The sequence below is a fragment of the Petaurus breviceps genome, unplaced genomic scaffold, assembly GCF_028583685.1.
Source record: "Petaurus breviceps papuanus isolate PSGF00001 unplaced genomic scaffold, PetGlider_PUasm1.0 90808, whole genome shotgun sequence".
NCBI lineage: Eukaryota > Metazoa > Chordata > Mammalia > Diprotodontia > Petauridae > Petaurus > Petaurus breviceps.
In genome coordinates, this window is record NW_027187349.1 from 16,915,825 (window position 1) to 16,930,805 (window position 14,981).

The 14,981-nt window shown below is 38.0% G+C and overlaps 1 protein-coding gene across 1 annotated transcript in view; it reads left to right on the plus strand.

The window, feature by feature from the left end:
- The window catches only part of FAM120B (family with sequence similarity 120 member B), a 27,449-nt gene extending 13,418 nt beyond the window's left edge, over positions 1-14,031 (plus strand). The window contains exons 4-5 of the mRNA XM_069070478.1: positions 3,561-3,621; positions 12,217-14,031. Coding sequence (XP_068926579.1) covers positions 3,561-3,621; positions 12,217-12,229 — 74 coding nt within the window. The 3' untranslated portion in view covers positions 12,230-14,031. The remainder of the gene's footprint in view (positions 1-3,560; positions 3,622-12,216) is intronic.
- Positions 14,032-14,981: the final 950 nt, after the last annotated feature.

Sequence of the window (14,981 nt, forward strand, 5' to 3'; positions counted from 1 at the left end):
GGAAGAAATGGAGAGAGGAAGGGAGGGAGGGAGAAAAGAAAGGGAGGAAGGAAGGAAGGAAGAAATGGAGGAAGGAAGGGAGGGAGGGAGGAAAGAAAGAAAGGGAGGGAGGGAAGAAGGAAGGAAGAAAGGGAGAGAGGAAGGGAGGGAGGGAGAAAAGAAAGGGAGGGAGGGAGGAAAGAAAGGGAGGGAGGGAGGAAGGAAGGAAGAAATGGAGGAAGGAAGGGAGGGAGGGAAGAAGGGAGAGAAAGAAAGAGAAAAAAGAATGAAAGAGAAGGATTTGTATTTTAACTTTAATCATTTGTTAGCAGCACTATCTATTATCATTTGATCTCCCTTGTTTTGGCCCTTTAGGAAGTTGTTCTCATTTCCAGTGATTTCTTAATTAATTGAATATATCTATAATTATAAATTATCACACATTTATTTTCTTATATCTGTTGCTCTTGCCCAGTACAGTCTTCTAGTAAACTCTCTGAATGATGATCCCATTCAGAAATAGGAAACCTTCAGCAAAAGTCTCAGCTCAGTCATTTTAAGTTCAGAAAGAAGTACTTGGGTGTGTGGCTATTGCAGAAACCCAGGTTATAGGCAGTCATTTGAGTAGAGCAACTACTGAAGCTAAAGTCTAATTCCCTGGTGTTGGTGGTGTTGTTTTTAAACACTCAAGAATATTCCGTACTAATTAGTTCTGTCTAGTTAATGAAGTATAAGGCAAAGGCAATAATATTGCTGTCCGTCAACCTATTGTGTTCACTTTACTATCGAATATTTATTGCACCCTTACTGGGTAGGTGGTTCTGTCCTGGGACTACAGAAATTTAACTCATACTCAGCATAGTATTCTGTTTATCAGTATAAAAATTTAATAGAGAATTGAAAAGCTAAACTTTGGGAGGTAGGAAGAAAAGGGGAGGTGTCAGAGCATTTAAATTCACTGAATAATCTCCCTCTTGTTCTTAAGTCCTGAAAAAATACAATACAGAATATTAAATTTCCAGAAGTACTGTCAGTAAATCATTTTTTACCCATCAGCTCTGTGGTTCTTTGCCCTTCCTAAGTCTCACTACATCATATTACAGGTTTGATTTTTTTAAATGTCAAGAGGGATAACTGAATTCTGAGAAACATTTGTCAGATCTGGGCTTTGGTGCCAACAGGGCTTAGGTGCTTTGGCTGCCGGCAAGAGGGGGCAAGTGTTGTCTAAGGTGCTCCTCTTGTTGCTTAGGAACAATGAGACACTAATGACCTCAGGAGCTAGAATCCAAGGACTCAGCTGAAATTTAACAAGTAGGGCTTTGAATTTTGAAGAAATCTGCTTTTGCCCTTTTGGGAGAAGGGTAACAGTCTTGACACAAAAGAATATCCCCAGGCTGGAAGTGCAGGTTAAAGTAGAGGGCTGGAAAATTTAGCACTGTGAGGTCTTCAGATTGAAAGCAACAAATTACAGTATCAAATATTAGGTTAGTATCGTGTCAAAGAGTTTAGAAATGTAGGGAGATCCATAAACCTTGTGTTAGGAATGCCAGGGAGCATTCTAGTTGTGTTTTCCCATATGATAGTGAATATACAATTCCTTTTTCCTGTGTTTGTTTTCTCAATTCAGGTAGCTAGATAAGGTCCATACTATATGGAATATTTTGGTAGGATTTAAGCAGTGCATATTTGTTCAAGAAATTTTCTTCTCTAGTTTCAGCTTCTGTGAAGAAAGTCTTTTCTGAAAACTTCAGTCACAGGTTCATTTTCAGTTGAATTTTGCCTACCTCAGTTCCCCTGTCTTTTGGACTTCTTTTTTCAGCCATGTTTCATAGAATTCGCAATGGAAAAACAAAGAAGTGTCAGATTCTAGGCTGATATCTATATTCCTAGAACAGTGTTGGAAGTGGGGTTTGTTTGTGCTAACAAAAGAACTAACCTCTCCTCCAAAATCAACATTGTGGGGTAAAAATAGTTACCCTTTGATGGCAAGCCCTCCAAGGCTCTGAGTTTTCCAGTCCCTGTATTGATAAGGGTTAAGCCTGCTCCCTTGGCTGGGTAAGTGTAGTTAAATATGAAAATCACAGGCCTTGGATGGTCTTTGCTGACCGAGGGGACCATTCCTGCGTAAATGTGTGGCTATCTTCCATTGTTAAGCAAGGCCTGGCAGAAAACTTTCTCCCTGTAAACAATGGTAATCACCGAGGTGTGAACCCCATCATCCCTATTAACCTCAGGGAGGTGTTAAACATCAAAGCCTACTTAGAACTTTTTAAATGCTAACTGGTGGTCAAAGGACAAAACTACAGCTGAAGTGAGAAATGCTTAACCTTTTCCCTGCTGTTAGATACCTTTGCATGGGCCAGCTGGTGATAAATGATCTGTGAGATCCCACACATGGTAACTACCAATTCACCAATCTTCCTGTGGATTTTCGTGTTTCTGTTAATACTTTACTAGGTAGAATAGGGTTTGTGCAGACATTTTTATAGATCTTGATTGGCCATGGTAATAGGAGACTGAGATAGTATAACTGAAATTAGTAAATCACTTGGAAACCTCATGTTGGGCCTTTTTTTTTTTAACCCTATGCCTTAACAACCTTTTGCCAGAGATGCTAACCAAGTGGCAGTTTGCTAGATTTAAGTTTCCCCTCCTATATAACCCCTGGTGGAGGTGTGATCTAGCAGTGAAATCAGCCAAACGGTTGTAACCCAGGAAGGGAGAATGCTTTGGATAACAACCTCCTGAATTAACAAGTGCCCTGTGAGACTTGTGCTTATCTATTAAATGTTAACTTTCACCAAATCCCTCCTCTGAAGTGTTACATTGTGTTATGGAAGTTAACCCTGGGTCTTCAAAGATCTATGTAAGCTCTACTAAACTGGAAATCCTTTAAATATGGGCCCAGGAGCTATGTATCTGCTGTCAGTAGATTATTAGCATAACCAAGCTTGGAGGTCATTGGTCAGAAAGTCACTGACTTTTCAAAAATTTCACCCTTTTTATTGAATCCGCATCATACTGTTCCTTGTAAGGTTGGAGCTCTTACACCAGAATTTTCTTCCAGCTACTCCCTATCAAGAAAGCAAAAGGTGATTGAATTATAGGAATGGAAGGAAGGAATACTGTAGGGACTGTGGAAAGCCGCACATTGTTTTTCCCCTACTTGGCAAAATTTCTACCTGAAAGCCATCTGCATCTAAATTTTCCATTCCAAAAGTCATTGGCAGCAGTAAATGTCTAGATAGAATGCAGATGGTTGGGATTGGTGTTAGCAGGGACAATTCTGTCTGTGCTTCCTAAAGGGAGAAGCTTCCGTTCCGCTCTTTCCAGCAGCAGCAGCAGCTCTACCTCTTTGAATTAATTGCTTCCCACTTTATAGATCATAGGTTGATTGCGGGGAGTGGGGGGGGGGGGGGGGGAGGACAGTGATGGGCGGCAACAACTGAAGGAGAGTAAAGCACTGTTGTCCAAATAGATATTTTTGGTAAATACTTGGCTCTATGCTACTTTTCCTAATTGAACTCTTTTGAGTGATTGAATTATAAGGCTTGGATTTTATCTTTGTACCTATCTCTTAGGGAGAAGATACAGGTCACAAGAACAAAGCCAGAGGAGAAGAGGATTCCAGCACACTCCCAGGTAAATAAATGGCATCTACTTTTGGGCTGTTTAAAAAAAAAAGTATTTCTCTAGGCCAGAATGAAAGAGCCCTCCTTAAACCCTGGTACCCGCTTTCCTCCTGTAAAAGGAGGAGCCTGGCCCAGGCAACTTCTAAGGTCACTTCCAGCTTAACTCAATAATTTTATGACTTTCTGTGTTTTATCTTTTAGAGGAAAAGCCTTAAAAGCATTTAAATATCATGGTCTATCAACATATGTTCAGTAAGTCTAAACTGGTTAATGATTTTACTGCAAAGATAAAGATGGTCGGTATACAAAGTTGGAATTCAGAAGGTCACTGACCATATCAGTCACTTCAGAATAAAAATGAAAATTGGGGCAGCTAGGTGGCACAGTGAATAGAACATTGGCCCTGGAGTCAGGAGGACCTGAGTTCAAATCCAGCCTCAGACACTTAACACAAAAACTATCCGTGTGACCTTGGGCAAGTCATTTAACCCAATTGCCTTGCCTTCCCCCTCAAAAAAAAAAAAAAGAATAAAAACGAAAATAATTTACTTTGCTCCTAATCTTTTCAGATCTATTGAGTCAATTTTTGCTAAGTGCTTTGAGATCTTTTAGGTGAAAAGAGTGAGGCAAATACCTAGTAGTGATACTTGTTTAGTATTTACATTTTCCCTTCTTGAATTTTTGTTGACTGTATGAACTATGTTACTTGAGACTCATTTAAGGCCTGGGCAGATTTTAGATATTCTTTCTTGACTGTTTATAGTATGGATTTAAATTTTTTCACACAGGTTTTAACAATGTTATATATTAAAATCTTGCCAGAAAGTTGAAGTGGCTTAAGAACAGTAATATCAATAAGGCAATATATAATCACTTTACCACTGAAACTTGCCAGTCCGTAGTTGTAATAGAAACGTTGCCATGAACCTTCATAGGAGAGAAGAGGAAGTGTGGTATAATTTCACTTAATGAGAATGGGTCAGTAAGTTAGCTAAACCGGTGTCATTTACTCCCTTGTGAGATTTAGTCCAAGCATCTGTAATATAGAAAAAAAGAAGACTGAGATGACTGCAAGTTATATAAAGAACCTGCAGTTCCTTAGCACATATTTCTTTAAAAATAGGTAAACCAAGTGTCTTTGGAAGGTGAATGGGCACTATCTCAATGTAATTGCTGGTCAGTATTTTTATTTATTTTTAGTATTTGGTATTCCCCTGCCCTTTTTGCACTGGGGCCAAATACATACCTTGTTTAGAGCTCAAAGAGAAGTGCTAATTAGCAGATCTCCTCAGGAAGTCATTCTTAAATTTAGTGGCTGACCCTAGTGAAGGAGTTTTGAGTTCTAGGCTTGTTATTACCAAAGTGTTAAAGAAGATGTAAAAGCAATTTAAGCTGTTGGGTAGATTTACTAATGTGGTAGTTTAGAACATAAAATTCATATTACATACATACAGCTTCTGCTATATTTTGTACTTTTTTGGACCAGTCTGCTACTGCTTATAAAGTAATTCAAAACAGTGCTTTTATAGTCAGGAATAAATCTAAATGTTCATTTTTTATTGTTCCAATAACACCTTAAAAACTTATCCTGAATATATGAAAGTATTCTCAACATAATACAAGATGATCCAGATTTATGGAAAGAAATTCACTATAAAACAATTATCTTAAACATTTACTCTTAGTAACATTCTTATTCAGGGCAATATTGTTACCAAAAAAAATAATGAAATAGTGGCTACAAAAATATAACCAGAAAAATTAAAGAAAAATCATCCCATTAAACAAAGGCTAGCTGGCAGTTTGGCAGAGATTGTATAGAAGGAATGTACTAGTCAAAGAATTCATTATATTGGACCCCTCAGGTTCCTTCCATCTCTAAGATTCTACAGTTCTAGAACTGTAATTTAAGCATTTAATTAGAATGTTATTTAAGCAACTAAACATGTTTTAAAAGTATTCTTGGCTTATTTTAATGTTATGTTTAATCAAATCTCCTTGAAACTTTCTTCACACAACAGGAAGATTATTTTCTGCTTCACTGTCCTAAACAAAGAGAATTAAACTTCACCTGTTTGTTCACTTAGTGCTTAATACACTAAAAGCAACATGGCAGAGTGGATAAATGACTGGCCTTACAGTCGTGAATACTTGGGTGCAGGAATTTCCTCTAACACTTAACTAACTGAAACCATGGAGAAGGCACTTAATTTCGAAGTGGCCCAGATAACTCTTAAAGAAGAGTACATGGCAGGTGAGCTGCCTGCTTGATAGAGGGACTTGACACACTGGGAGTTCCCTACAACTGATGAAATCACAGGTTGGAACCCTCCCCACTGCCCCCCTCCTAAAAAAGTGGGAGGGCTTCACAAATGCTGGGGCTTGAATAGAGGTTAAACAAAAGTTATCTGGCTTTCTTCATATGAGAACTGGCTGCTATGAAATATTAACTATGAGTCATCCCACTGTGACTTATTTTCTGTTTTTTATTACTCATTTTCATTAATTATTTGTACACCAAGAGTGGATGGTGGTATGTTGTTGTTGTCGTCAAGTGAAACACAGGCAAAGATAGAATTTTGATTCTGTGATGCAGATGGGCATGAAGTGCTTCATATAGAAAACTGGTAAAGAAGCTGTTGAGAGGTAGTAGTAGAAATCCTAATTTATAAAGCTATTAGGAAATGAAGCCAAGATGTAACAGGAAAGACAACAGCAACCCACCCTCCCCTCCCCCACACATGCCCACAGCTCCTCCAAACAGATCTAGAAAATATACCAGACAGAATCTTAATTGGGAAATCCAAGAAAAAACATCACAGGGAGTTGCTTTCCTAGCCCAGGTCCAAATAGACAAAGAGGACTGGGGTATCTGGGGACAGGGTCTAGCCAAAAGTGTGTCACATGGAACATTCCAGAGTAGAAAGAGGGTTCTGTAGGCACCAGAGCAAGAAGAGGTCCCACATTCAGCCTAGAGAAGCCTCTGTTTGTGTCGGGTTCTAGAACAAATACCATTTGTTGCTTACTACCTAGTTCAAAGTCCCAGATCCAGGGCAGACTAAGGAGGAGACCTGCCCCTAAGGGCAGTGGTATTCCAGATTTAAGAGTGGTTACAGGCCCCTGGCTGTGTACCCAGAAAGGAGCATTGAGAAGCAAGTTGAGAAATAAGCAACATCTATGTGATTCACAGCTCAAGAGCACAATGGAGTCTCATTTCCAGCATCTCGACCATTCTAAAGGTTGCAGAAGAATAACCAAGTCAAGAATCCCAGATCCAAGGGAAGCCTAATACTGTTCTGTCACTGAACCAGCAGAGCTTTCCAGCTGGCTGATAATAACTGAGTCTAGCAGCCATCTACTGGAACTCCAACAAGGGGCGGCCCTACAGACCTTTTGTTCAGGAGCAGGACAAGGAACTTGTAAAGCTCAAACCAAAGGGGCAGCAGTCAGATTTTGCCCGGAATCAGACCACTTTGGAAGCATTTAAAGCTTGCAGGTCCCCAGCCAGAGATGTCTCTGATATCCTGGAACACAACACTTAGTACCCCAGAAGAAGCAGTGACTAAACCAACTCAGACATTCCCAGCAGAAGTATGCAGAGCCCAGCCCTAATGCCAAGTCTGAAGTTAGGAATTAGGCAAGAAAAATGAGCAAAAAAAAAGACTCCTACCATAAAAACCTAGTATGGTAACAGAGACACTCAGGATATAAAGAGAATGACTTCAAAATATCTACAAGCAAAACCTCAGAGTAAAACACAGCTTGGGCAAAAATTCAACTAGAATTCTTGGAAGAGATGAAGATTCTGTGACCTTCAGGGTGAAGTGAGTAGAACCAGGAGAAAATAGCAAGATTATAAAGAACAACATTGAAAAACTTAAGACCTCTGATCAAAACAACTACAAGAGACCTGTGGTGGAGCATGTTACCCACCTCCTCACAAAGAAATCATGAGCTCAGGTTAGGGGAAGAAACAAAGATTTTCAACCATGGCCACTGTATGGATTTGTTTTGTTTGACCAATTCTTTTTTGTTACAAGGATTTGTTTGTTTGTTTTGATTGGTGGTGGGCTTTAGGAAGAAGTATGAGCATAGAAGAAAGATAAAGGCTAGCAAGAGTGATGCCAGGAAAAAAGTGTTCTATTTAAACTTTTTTTAATGCACAGAAGAAAAGTTCAAAAGGAAGCACAGACTAGTAATACAACTTTAAAAGTAACGCATTGGGGGCAGTTCGGTGGCACAGTGAATAGAGCACTGGCCCTGGAGTCAGGAGGACCTGAGTTCAAATTTGGCCTCAGACACTTAACACATACTAGCCATGTGACCTTTGGCAAGTCACTTAACCCCAATTGCCCTGCCCTCCCCCTCCAAAAAAAAAAAAAAGCAAAAAACAAAAAGTAACACATTGCTGGGAAAGAATCTTAGCTGCATATTTCTCTCATAAAGGCCTCATTTCTCAAATATGTAGGGAACTAAGCCAAATTTGTAAGAATAATAGCCCAATATTTCCCCAATTAATAAATGATGAAGGGATATGAACAGGTAGTTTCCAGAGGAAGAAATTAAAACTGTCAATAGTTGTATGAAAAAAAAATGCTCTCAATCACTAATATTTAGAGAAATACAAATTACAACAACTCTGAAGTATCACTTCACACCCATCAAATTAGCTAAGGTAACAGAGAAAGAAAATGACATATACTGGAGGGGATGTGGGAAAATAGATATTTCTAATGCATTGTTGTGAACTAGTCCAGCCATTCCTAAAAGTGGTTGGAGCTATGCCCCAAAGGCTATTAAACTGTCCATAGCCTTTGACTCAGCAATATTGCTAGGTCTATACCCCAAAGAGATCAAAGGAAAAAGAAAAGGACACTTACATACAAAAATATTTAAAGCAGTTCTTTTTGTGGTGGCAAAGAATTGAAAAGTAAGGGGATCCCATCAATAACAGAAGAGCTAAACAAGTTATGGCTATGAATTGATGGAATACTATTGTGCTGCAAGAAATGATGAAGTGGAGGGTTTCAGAAAAACCTGTAAGAAGGACTTACATAAACTGATGCAAAGTGAAGTGAGCAGAACAAGGAGAAAAATTTACACAGTAACAGCAATATTGTAAAGATGATTAACTGTGAAAGATTTGGTCATTCTGATCAACATAATGACCCACCACAGTAAGGACTCAAGATGAAAAATGCTGTCCCTCTCCAGAGAGAACTGATGGACTTAAAATACAGATTGAAGCATGTTTGTTTGTTCGGGTTTTTTTTTTCTCTCTTTCTTTTTACAGGTCATGGCTAATGCAGAAATTTGTTTTGCATGATTTCCTATTTGTAATGGTTTTGTATTTCTTGCCTTCTCAATGGGTGGGAGGGAGAGAATCTGAAACTAACAATAAAATAATTTTAAATTAAAAAAAAAAGAAAGTAATGTGTTGGCTTTATTATACACTTTGAAAAAAACATACTATGGAATGGAGATTCATGACTTTATATGTAGTACTCTTTGTATATGGAAATATTAATGGGATTTTTTCTGTTCATTAAGTTTAGAATTTCATTGAAAATATTTCAGAGGAAGAACTCAAAAGTCTAAACAACAGGGAAAAGGAGAGAGAGAATATTGATTTTGGGGAAAAAAATAGTGACCTAGGAGTTAGGAGACTAGATAGTCTCAGCACTGCCTCTTACCAGTTTTGTGAACTTGGGCGAGTCAGTTAACTTCTCAGGGCCTCAGTTTCCTCATTTGTAAAGTGGGGGAGGGGAGATAAACAGTGGGAAGACAAATGATCTCTGAGGTTCCCTCAACTTTCATAAGCTTATGGTTCTCTGAGTTGCTTGGCATTTTGAAAGACTCATACAAATGTTTTTGTCCTTTGTCTTTGACTTGTGAAGAAATGTCCCCTATCCTTCAAGAAAAGAAGTTCCCTTGCAGTTGTTTCTAGCTATAAAAATAAACCCATTTGTGTCTCTGCATTTAATAAACCCAAGTATGTATAGCTTCAGGCTTCAGCTTGTATTCAAACCCCATCTTTCATTTTTAAAACAGAATATTCCCCAGATATTTTAATACCTTTGTATTTCCAAAGTATGAAACATCCTGATTATACACTTCCTGTAATTCCTTTTTTTAAGAATATTTGCATACGTAACTACTTTCATATGGGTCACATAAATCCTATGGAAATCTTAAGTTTTGGAACTTTGTCATTTTTCCTTACATTTCTGATCATTCTTTGTTATAAATGTCTCAGTTGCCTACATGTTCATTTACTGTTCATTTGAAATTTCTACTGCTGCCATAAGTGTATTTTCTAGAGTTTCCATTTTATAGTCTTTTCATGCTCTTTACAAATACCACCATATTAATTTCTTTAAATCCATTTTTCTAGATAATCATAGTCTCTGACTGTGGATCATTTCATTGGCATAACTGTTTTAATTTCTCCACAATCTCAGTGCTTCACACTCTTTATTAACTGGTCAGGAAAGTAGGTCTTCTCATGAATCCAAGAGAGAGAGCTTGAGACAGTAGAAAGGGCTCTGGACTTGGAGCCTCTAAATGGAGGCTGTTGATAAAGATCTGCAGTCACCTCACTTGGTGACCTCCCAGAGCAGCTCCTATCACAGAGATAAGGACATTGGACATAATCTCTGAGGTGCCCTCTGGCTTTTAAGTTCTTCAGCTACCTAAATTTGTGATTTCAACAATGTAGCTATTACCCCCCCCCCAACCCCCAATGGTGCATGTTACAACCCAGGCATGTCCACCCATCCTGGTGACTATTGGCCATGTCTTCTCATAAAGTTCACCTCTGCAGGTCTGCCTAATGTGTTGTGTTGAGAGCCTTCCTTGGGTTCTCCTGAAATCACAAGGCTACCAGTGTTTCTTTATTAGTTATCCCTCACTCTCGCCCATCTCCTTTTACAAGCCTTCATTTCTTTGATGATGTTCTTTATGCTGCTTCTCCTTCATAATTCTTTATGTGTCATAAACCTTCTCATACCCACCATATGCCTCTCTTTAGGTCCTAAATTTTAAGAACTGATTGAGTTACCATGTATACCTTTACACACTTCAATTCAAAAACTCCAAAATGATCTGGATATACTTTCCACTAAAATTATACTGAGTACAAGATAATATTTCTTTGGATAATTTAGAAGACACTCAGATCCTTACATTATTAACGAACAGCTATGAAAGAACATTCAGAGCCTGATCACCATAGTGACTGATTGATGATGAAGGGTGCCCCCTGTCTCTTGGCAGAGAAGTGAAAGACAAGAGGAGGAGTGGCCTCAGGGAGACGTTCTCAGACAGGCCTGACATGTTGATTTGCTCTCCTTGACTTCTTTGGGGGGAGTGTATAGGAGGAGAAGAGCAAAAGAAAGCCAAGAGCAGCAATGAAATGTTTAAAAATTTACGTGATAACTGTTATATATTTAAAAGGAATAGCAAGTTGTGCATAATAGATTTGCAGTTTCACATGCAGTCATCTTTTTAAAAATTATACTATGGCACAGTGAGTAAGAGCACCGGCCCCAGTGGCGGGATGACCTGAGATCGAATCCAGGCTCAGATACTTACCACCACCCCCAGAAATAACTGGCCCTGTAACCTTGAGCAAGTTACTTACCCCCGATTGCTTAAAAAAATTTATACAATGTTATAGAAATGCTTGTTTCATTCCATAAATTAAAAATAAAAAAATAAATGAAAATTTTAAAATACATAGAAGAAAAAAGAAGTAGGCAACACAAAGAATAATTGTGTTGCTACCTTGTTAAATTAAACATATAGTACACTTTTTTTAAGGGGCAGCTAGGTGGCACAGCAAATAGAGCACTGGGCCTGGAGGCAGGAAGACCTGAGTTCAAATTTGACTTCATTATTAGCTGTGTAATCCTGGGCAAGTCACTTAACTTCTGTTTCCCTTAATCCACTGGAAAAGGAAATATCAGACCCTTCCAGTACCTTTGCCAAGAAAACCTCATGGACAGTATGGTCTATGGGATCACAGATATGACTGAAAGAAACCACCACCAACTGTATAACAGGTTCATGATTCATATTCTTTGTATATTGCAGTGTGTGTTTTGTTGATCATCATTATGTTCATAATAAAAAAGAAAATTTAATTTTAAAAACAATCATTAAAAACATAAAGATGAACCAGTTACTTAACTCATTCCTTCCATCTTCCTCCCCTCCACATCCCTCAGCTAAAGTTTCCTTATTTGCAAAATGGGGTAAATAATGTCTGTAGTACCCGTCTCACAGGCTTGTTTTGAGGACAATGTCTGTAAGCACTTTGTAAATTTTAAAATACTTCTTATATTATTAAGATGATGATGATGTATTCTTTCATTCAACAGCCCAATATCTTGCTAAACTATTGGTTATTTCACTCTTTTGCTCACTATTAACATAGATTCTTACTCTTCCCAGGGACTTTACTACAAGCACCTAAATTGTCTGGGATCTTAACTGTTGGGAGGTTCTGACCCTCCTCCCCCACCCCACCCCTACACACACCCTTCACGTGCGTTCTTTGGTTTAAGATTCTCATACATCTTCTTTCATATTGTTTGTGTTCTAGATGGCCCAGATGATACAGAAGCCTTACAGATGAAGAAAACATTTTACAACTTGGAAACTGAGTGAAAAGGAATATACCTCTTTAATTTTACTGTCTGTAAGCCAAATCAAAAAATGATTTAGGAAAAACAGTGTTCACTTAAAAATACCATTGTGTTTGTGTAGTGTCTTCTCTGTGCTGATTTCTTGGCCATTCCTGTTAAGTAAAAGTGTATAAAAATAGTTGGGGGGGGGTCCAGCAAGCAGTTACTAGTTTATCCATTTGATTTGGGGTGAGGCTTCAAATTAAGCTCCACAGTAAAAGCCACTTTCCTTCTATATGTCATTTCTGTACAGTGAAACATCTGAAGAGACTTGAGCTTAGCCACTGCTTCCTTGGGAGCAGTAGAGCAAAAAGAGTGATGACTCCAAATGTTCTTTATCACCTCCAAAAGTTTTTATAACAGTATGGAAATGAACTGTGATTACAGCCAAGTATGACTTAGTCCTGAGGAGTTGCTTGAGGTAAAGTGACTTGCCTAAGATCACCCAGGTACTAAGTGCCACAGGCAGAATTTGAACCCACATCCACCTGAATCCTAGTCACAGCCTCTATCCACTGCACTGCGTTGCTGAGAAGTATTTGAAAGCAATAACAAATAGTAATTTAACTGGAAAGTATAATGTTGACTCTAAGGTCAAGTATAAACGGCATAAAAATGTGATTTGTGAGTATGATGCTAAAATGATCTATCAGTTGTGCCTGCTACATTCCCAGAATTATGTTTTATGTCATGGGAGAGAGAGTTAAAGTATAAGATGGCTTCTGCCCTCTAGAAGCAGCATACAATTTAGCTGAAGGACAGGAAGAATCTAATACTAATAAAACAACAATTAGGTGAGCATATATAATTAAGTGATGTATTATTTGGAATTTATTTTAACTATTAACAGAAGTTCCAAGAAGGAAAGATCATTGTCAATTGGAGTAGCCAGAGAAAGTATTCTCATATATGATAGAAATTTTCAGTTTTCATGAAGATGTTTTCTCTTTGAGGCAACAGAACTCAAAATAAATTCTTGAGTTCTGCTTACCTTCAGAGGAGCTAAGCTTCTCTCTGTACTCATGGAAGGTTGAAGGCACAGTGAGAGAGGAAGGGAAAATAGGAGATGATCAAAACAGGGAGTAGAAGAAAGACAGCACGAAAAAGAAGAGGGAGGAAAATGATTGTCTAATACACCGGGTGCTCCCTGGTAACATCTGTGTTGAAAGTTGCCTCCTGTTGGCCTAAAAATTATATCTTCACATGCCTGATGGACTTTTAAAACTACATTTCCATATTAACACAATTAAAAATAATCTTCATCATTCAGCCTGTGAATACTCCATGCAAAATTGTACATGTATTTTTAATCAGGCTGGACTCAGATCTTTTCTCCTGCATCAGTTCTTAAGCAGTCCCACATAGGATCATAGGGTTAGCACTGAAAGGAACATTAAAAAGTCACTGTGTCCAATATTACAGATGACAAATGACAGTATTTTTTTATGTGATAATTTTTTTCCAATAATCCCAATAAACATTTTTTTACAAAGTAAACTCAAGAGAACCTTTTTTAAGATACTGAGCCATGATTGATAAGTTAAAAGGGTTTTCTACTCTTTGACAGAACCTATGATAATCATAACTAATGATGAAATACACTTCATATCTCTCAGTAGAGAGTGGTACCAGAAATGATTTTGTCAATCAGTTCTATTTAATTGTTTGTGTTATGTCAGGAAATTATTTGTGTAAAAAACAAAAAGTCATCAATAAAACTTTCTTTCAAATAACATATTATCAAGCATTCCTATCCTTCCTGAGTTGACGTCCCTCTGGTATTCTAGTAAAAATTCCACAAGCCCCTCCTCTCCATCCTTTCTCTGATAACCTTTGAAATCTTCCCCAAATTTTGTGTGTTTGACTATGCTCAACTTTCTACTCAATAAGTGGAAATGACCACTTTTCCATGAGGTGCCAATCATTTCCACCCCAGGAATAACCAGTTTTTCACTTTTTTTGGTGAAAATCAGGGCCAGAAGAGCAACTTCCCTCCTTAGTTCTCTACCTTTTGAAGGATGAAATAATCATTAAGTGAAATTTTAAAAATATTTGCTTTATGAAGAAACAAATCAATAGATATCTAAATCTTTGAAGCGTCCCCCATAACTACTGTGTCATCCCTCCATGCCGGGATTCTTTTTTTTCTGGTCTTGTGACAAGGTGGCTTCTATTTATCCTTCCACTGAATTTTACCCCATTGCTTTCCATCATACTTAACCCTTCTAGTTACTAAATGTCTTCACATAAATATATATTCTTAATATACAATACTGCTCTCTAAATTTCAGGGCTCTGGGTCAAATTCCCAATTGTTCCATTAGTTAATGTTAGGCTCTGTTATGACAGTTATGACTCTGTGTCCAGAGCACTTTAGTCCTCCAGCAAAGAAACAACTGATTTTAACTAACAAGAATAATTAGTTAGCCTTTAGTAGCTCCTCCCCTATTGTCGTCACTTACTATTAAGTCTTAACTTGATAACTTCAGTTGTATAATAATAGTAGTAGCTAGCATTTATATAGAGCTTTAAAGTTTGCAAAATAGTTGCATGTATCTCATTTGATTGTCACAATAATCCTGAGAGGCAGGTGCTGTTATCCCCATTCTACAGACAAAGAAACAGGCAGATTAAGGGTCACACAACTAATAACGGTCTTAGGCCAGATTTGAACTTGAGCTTT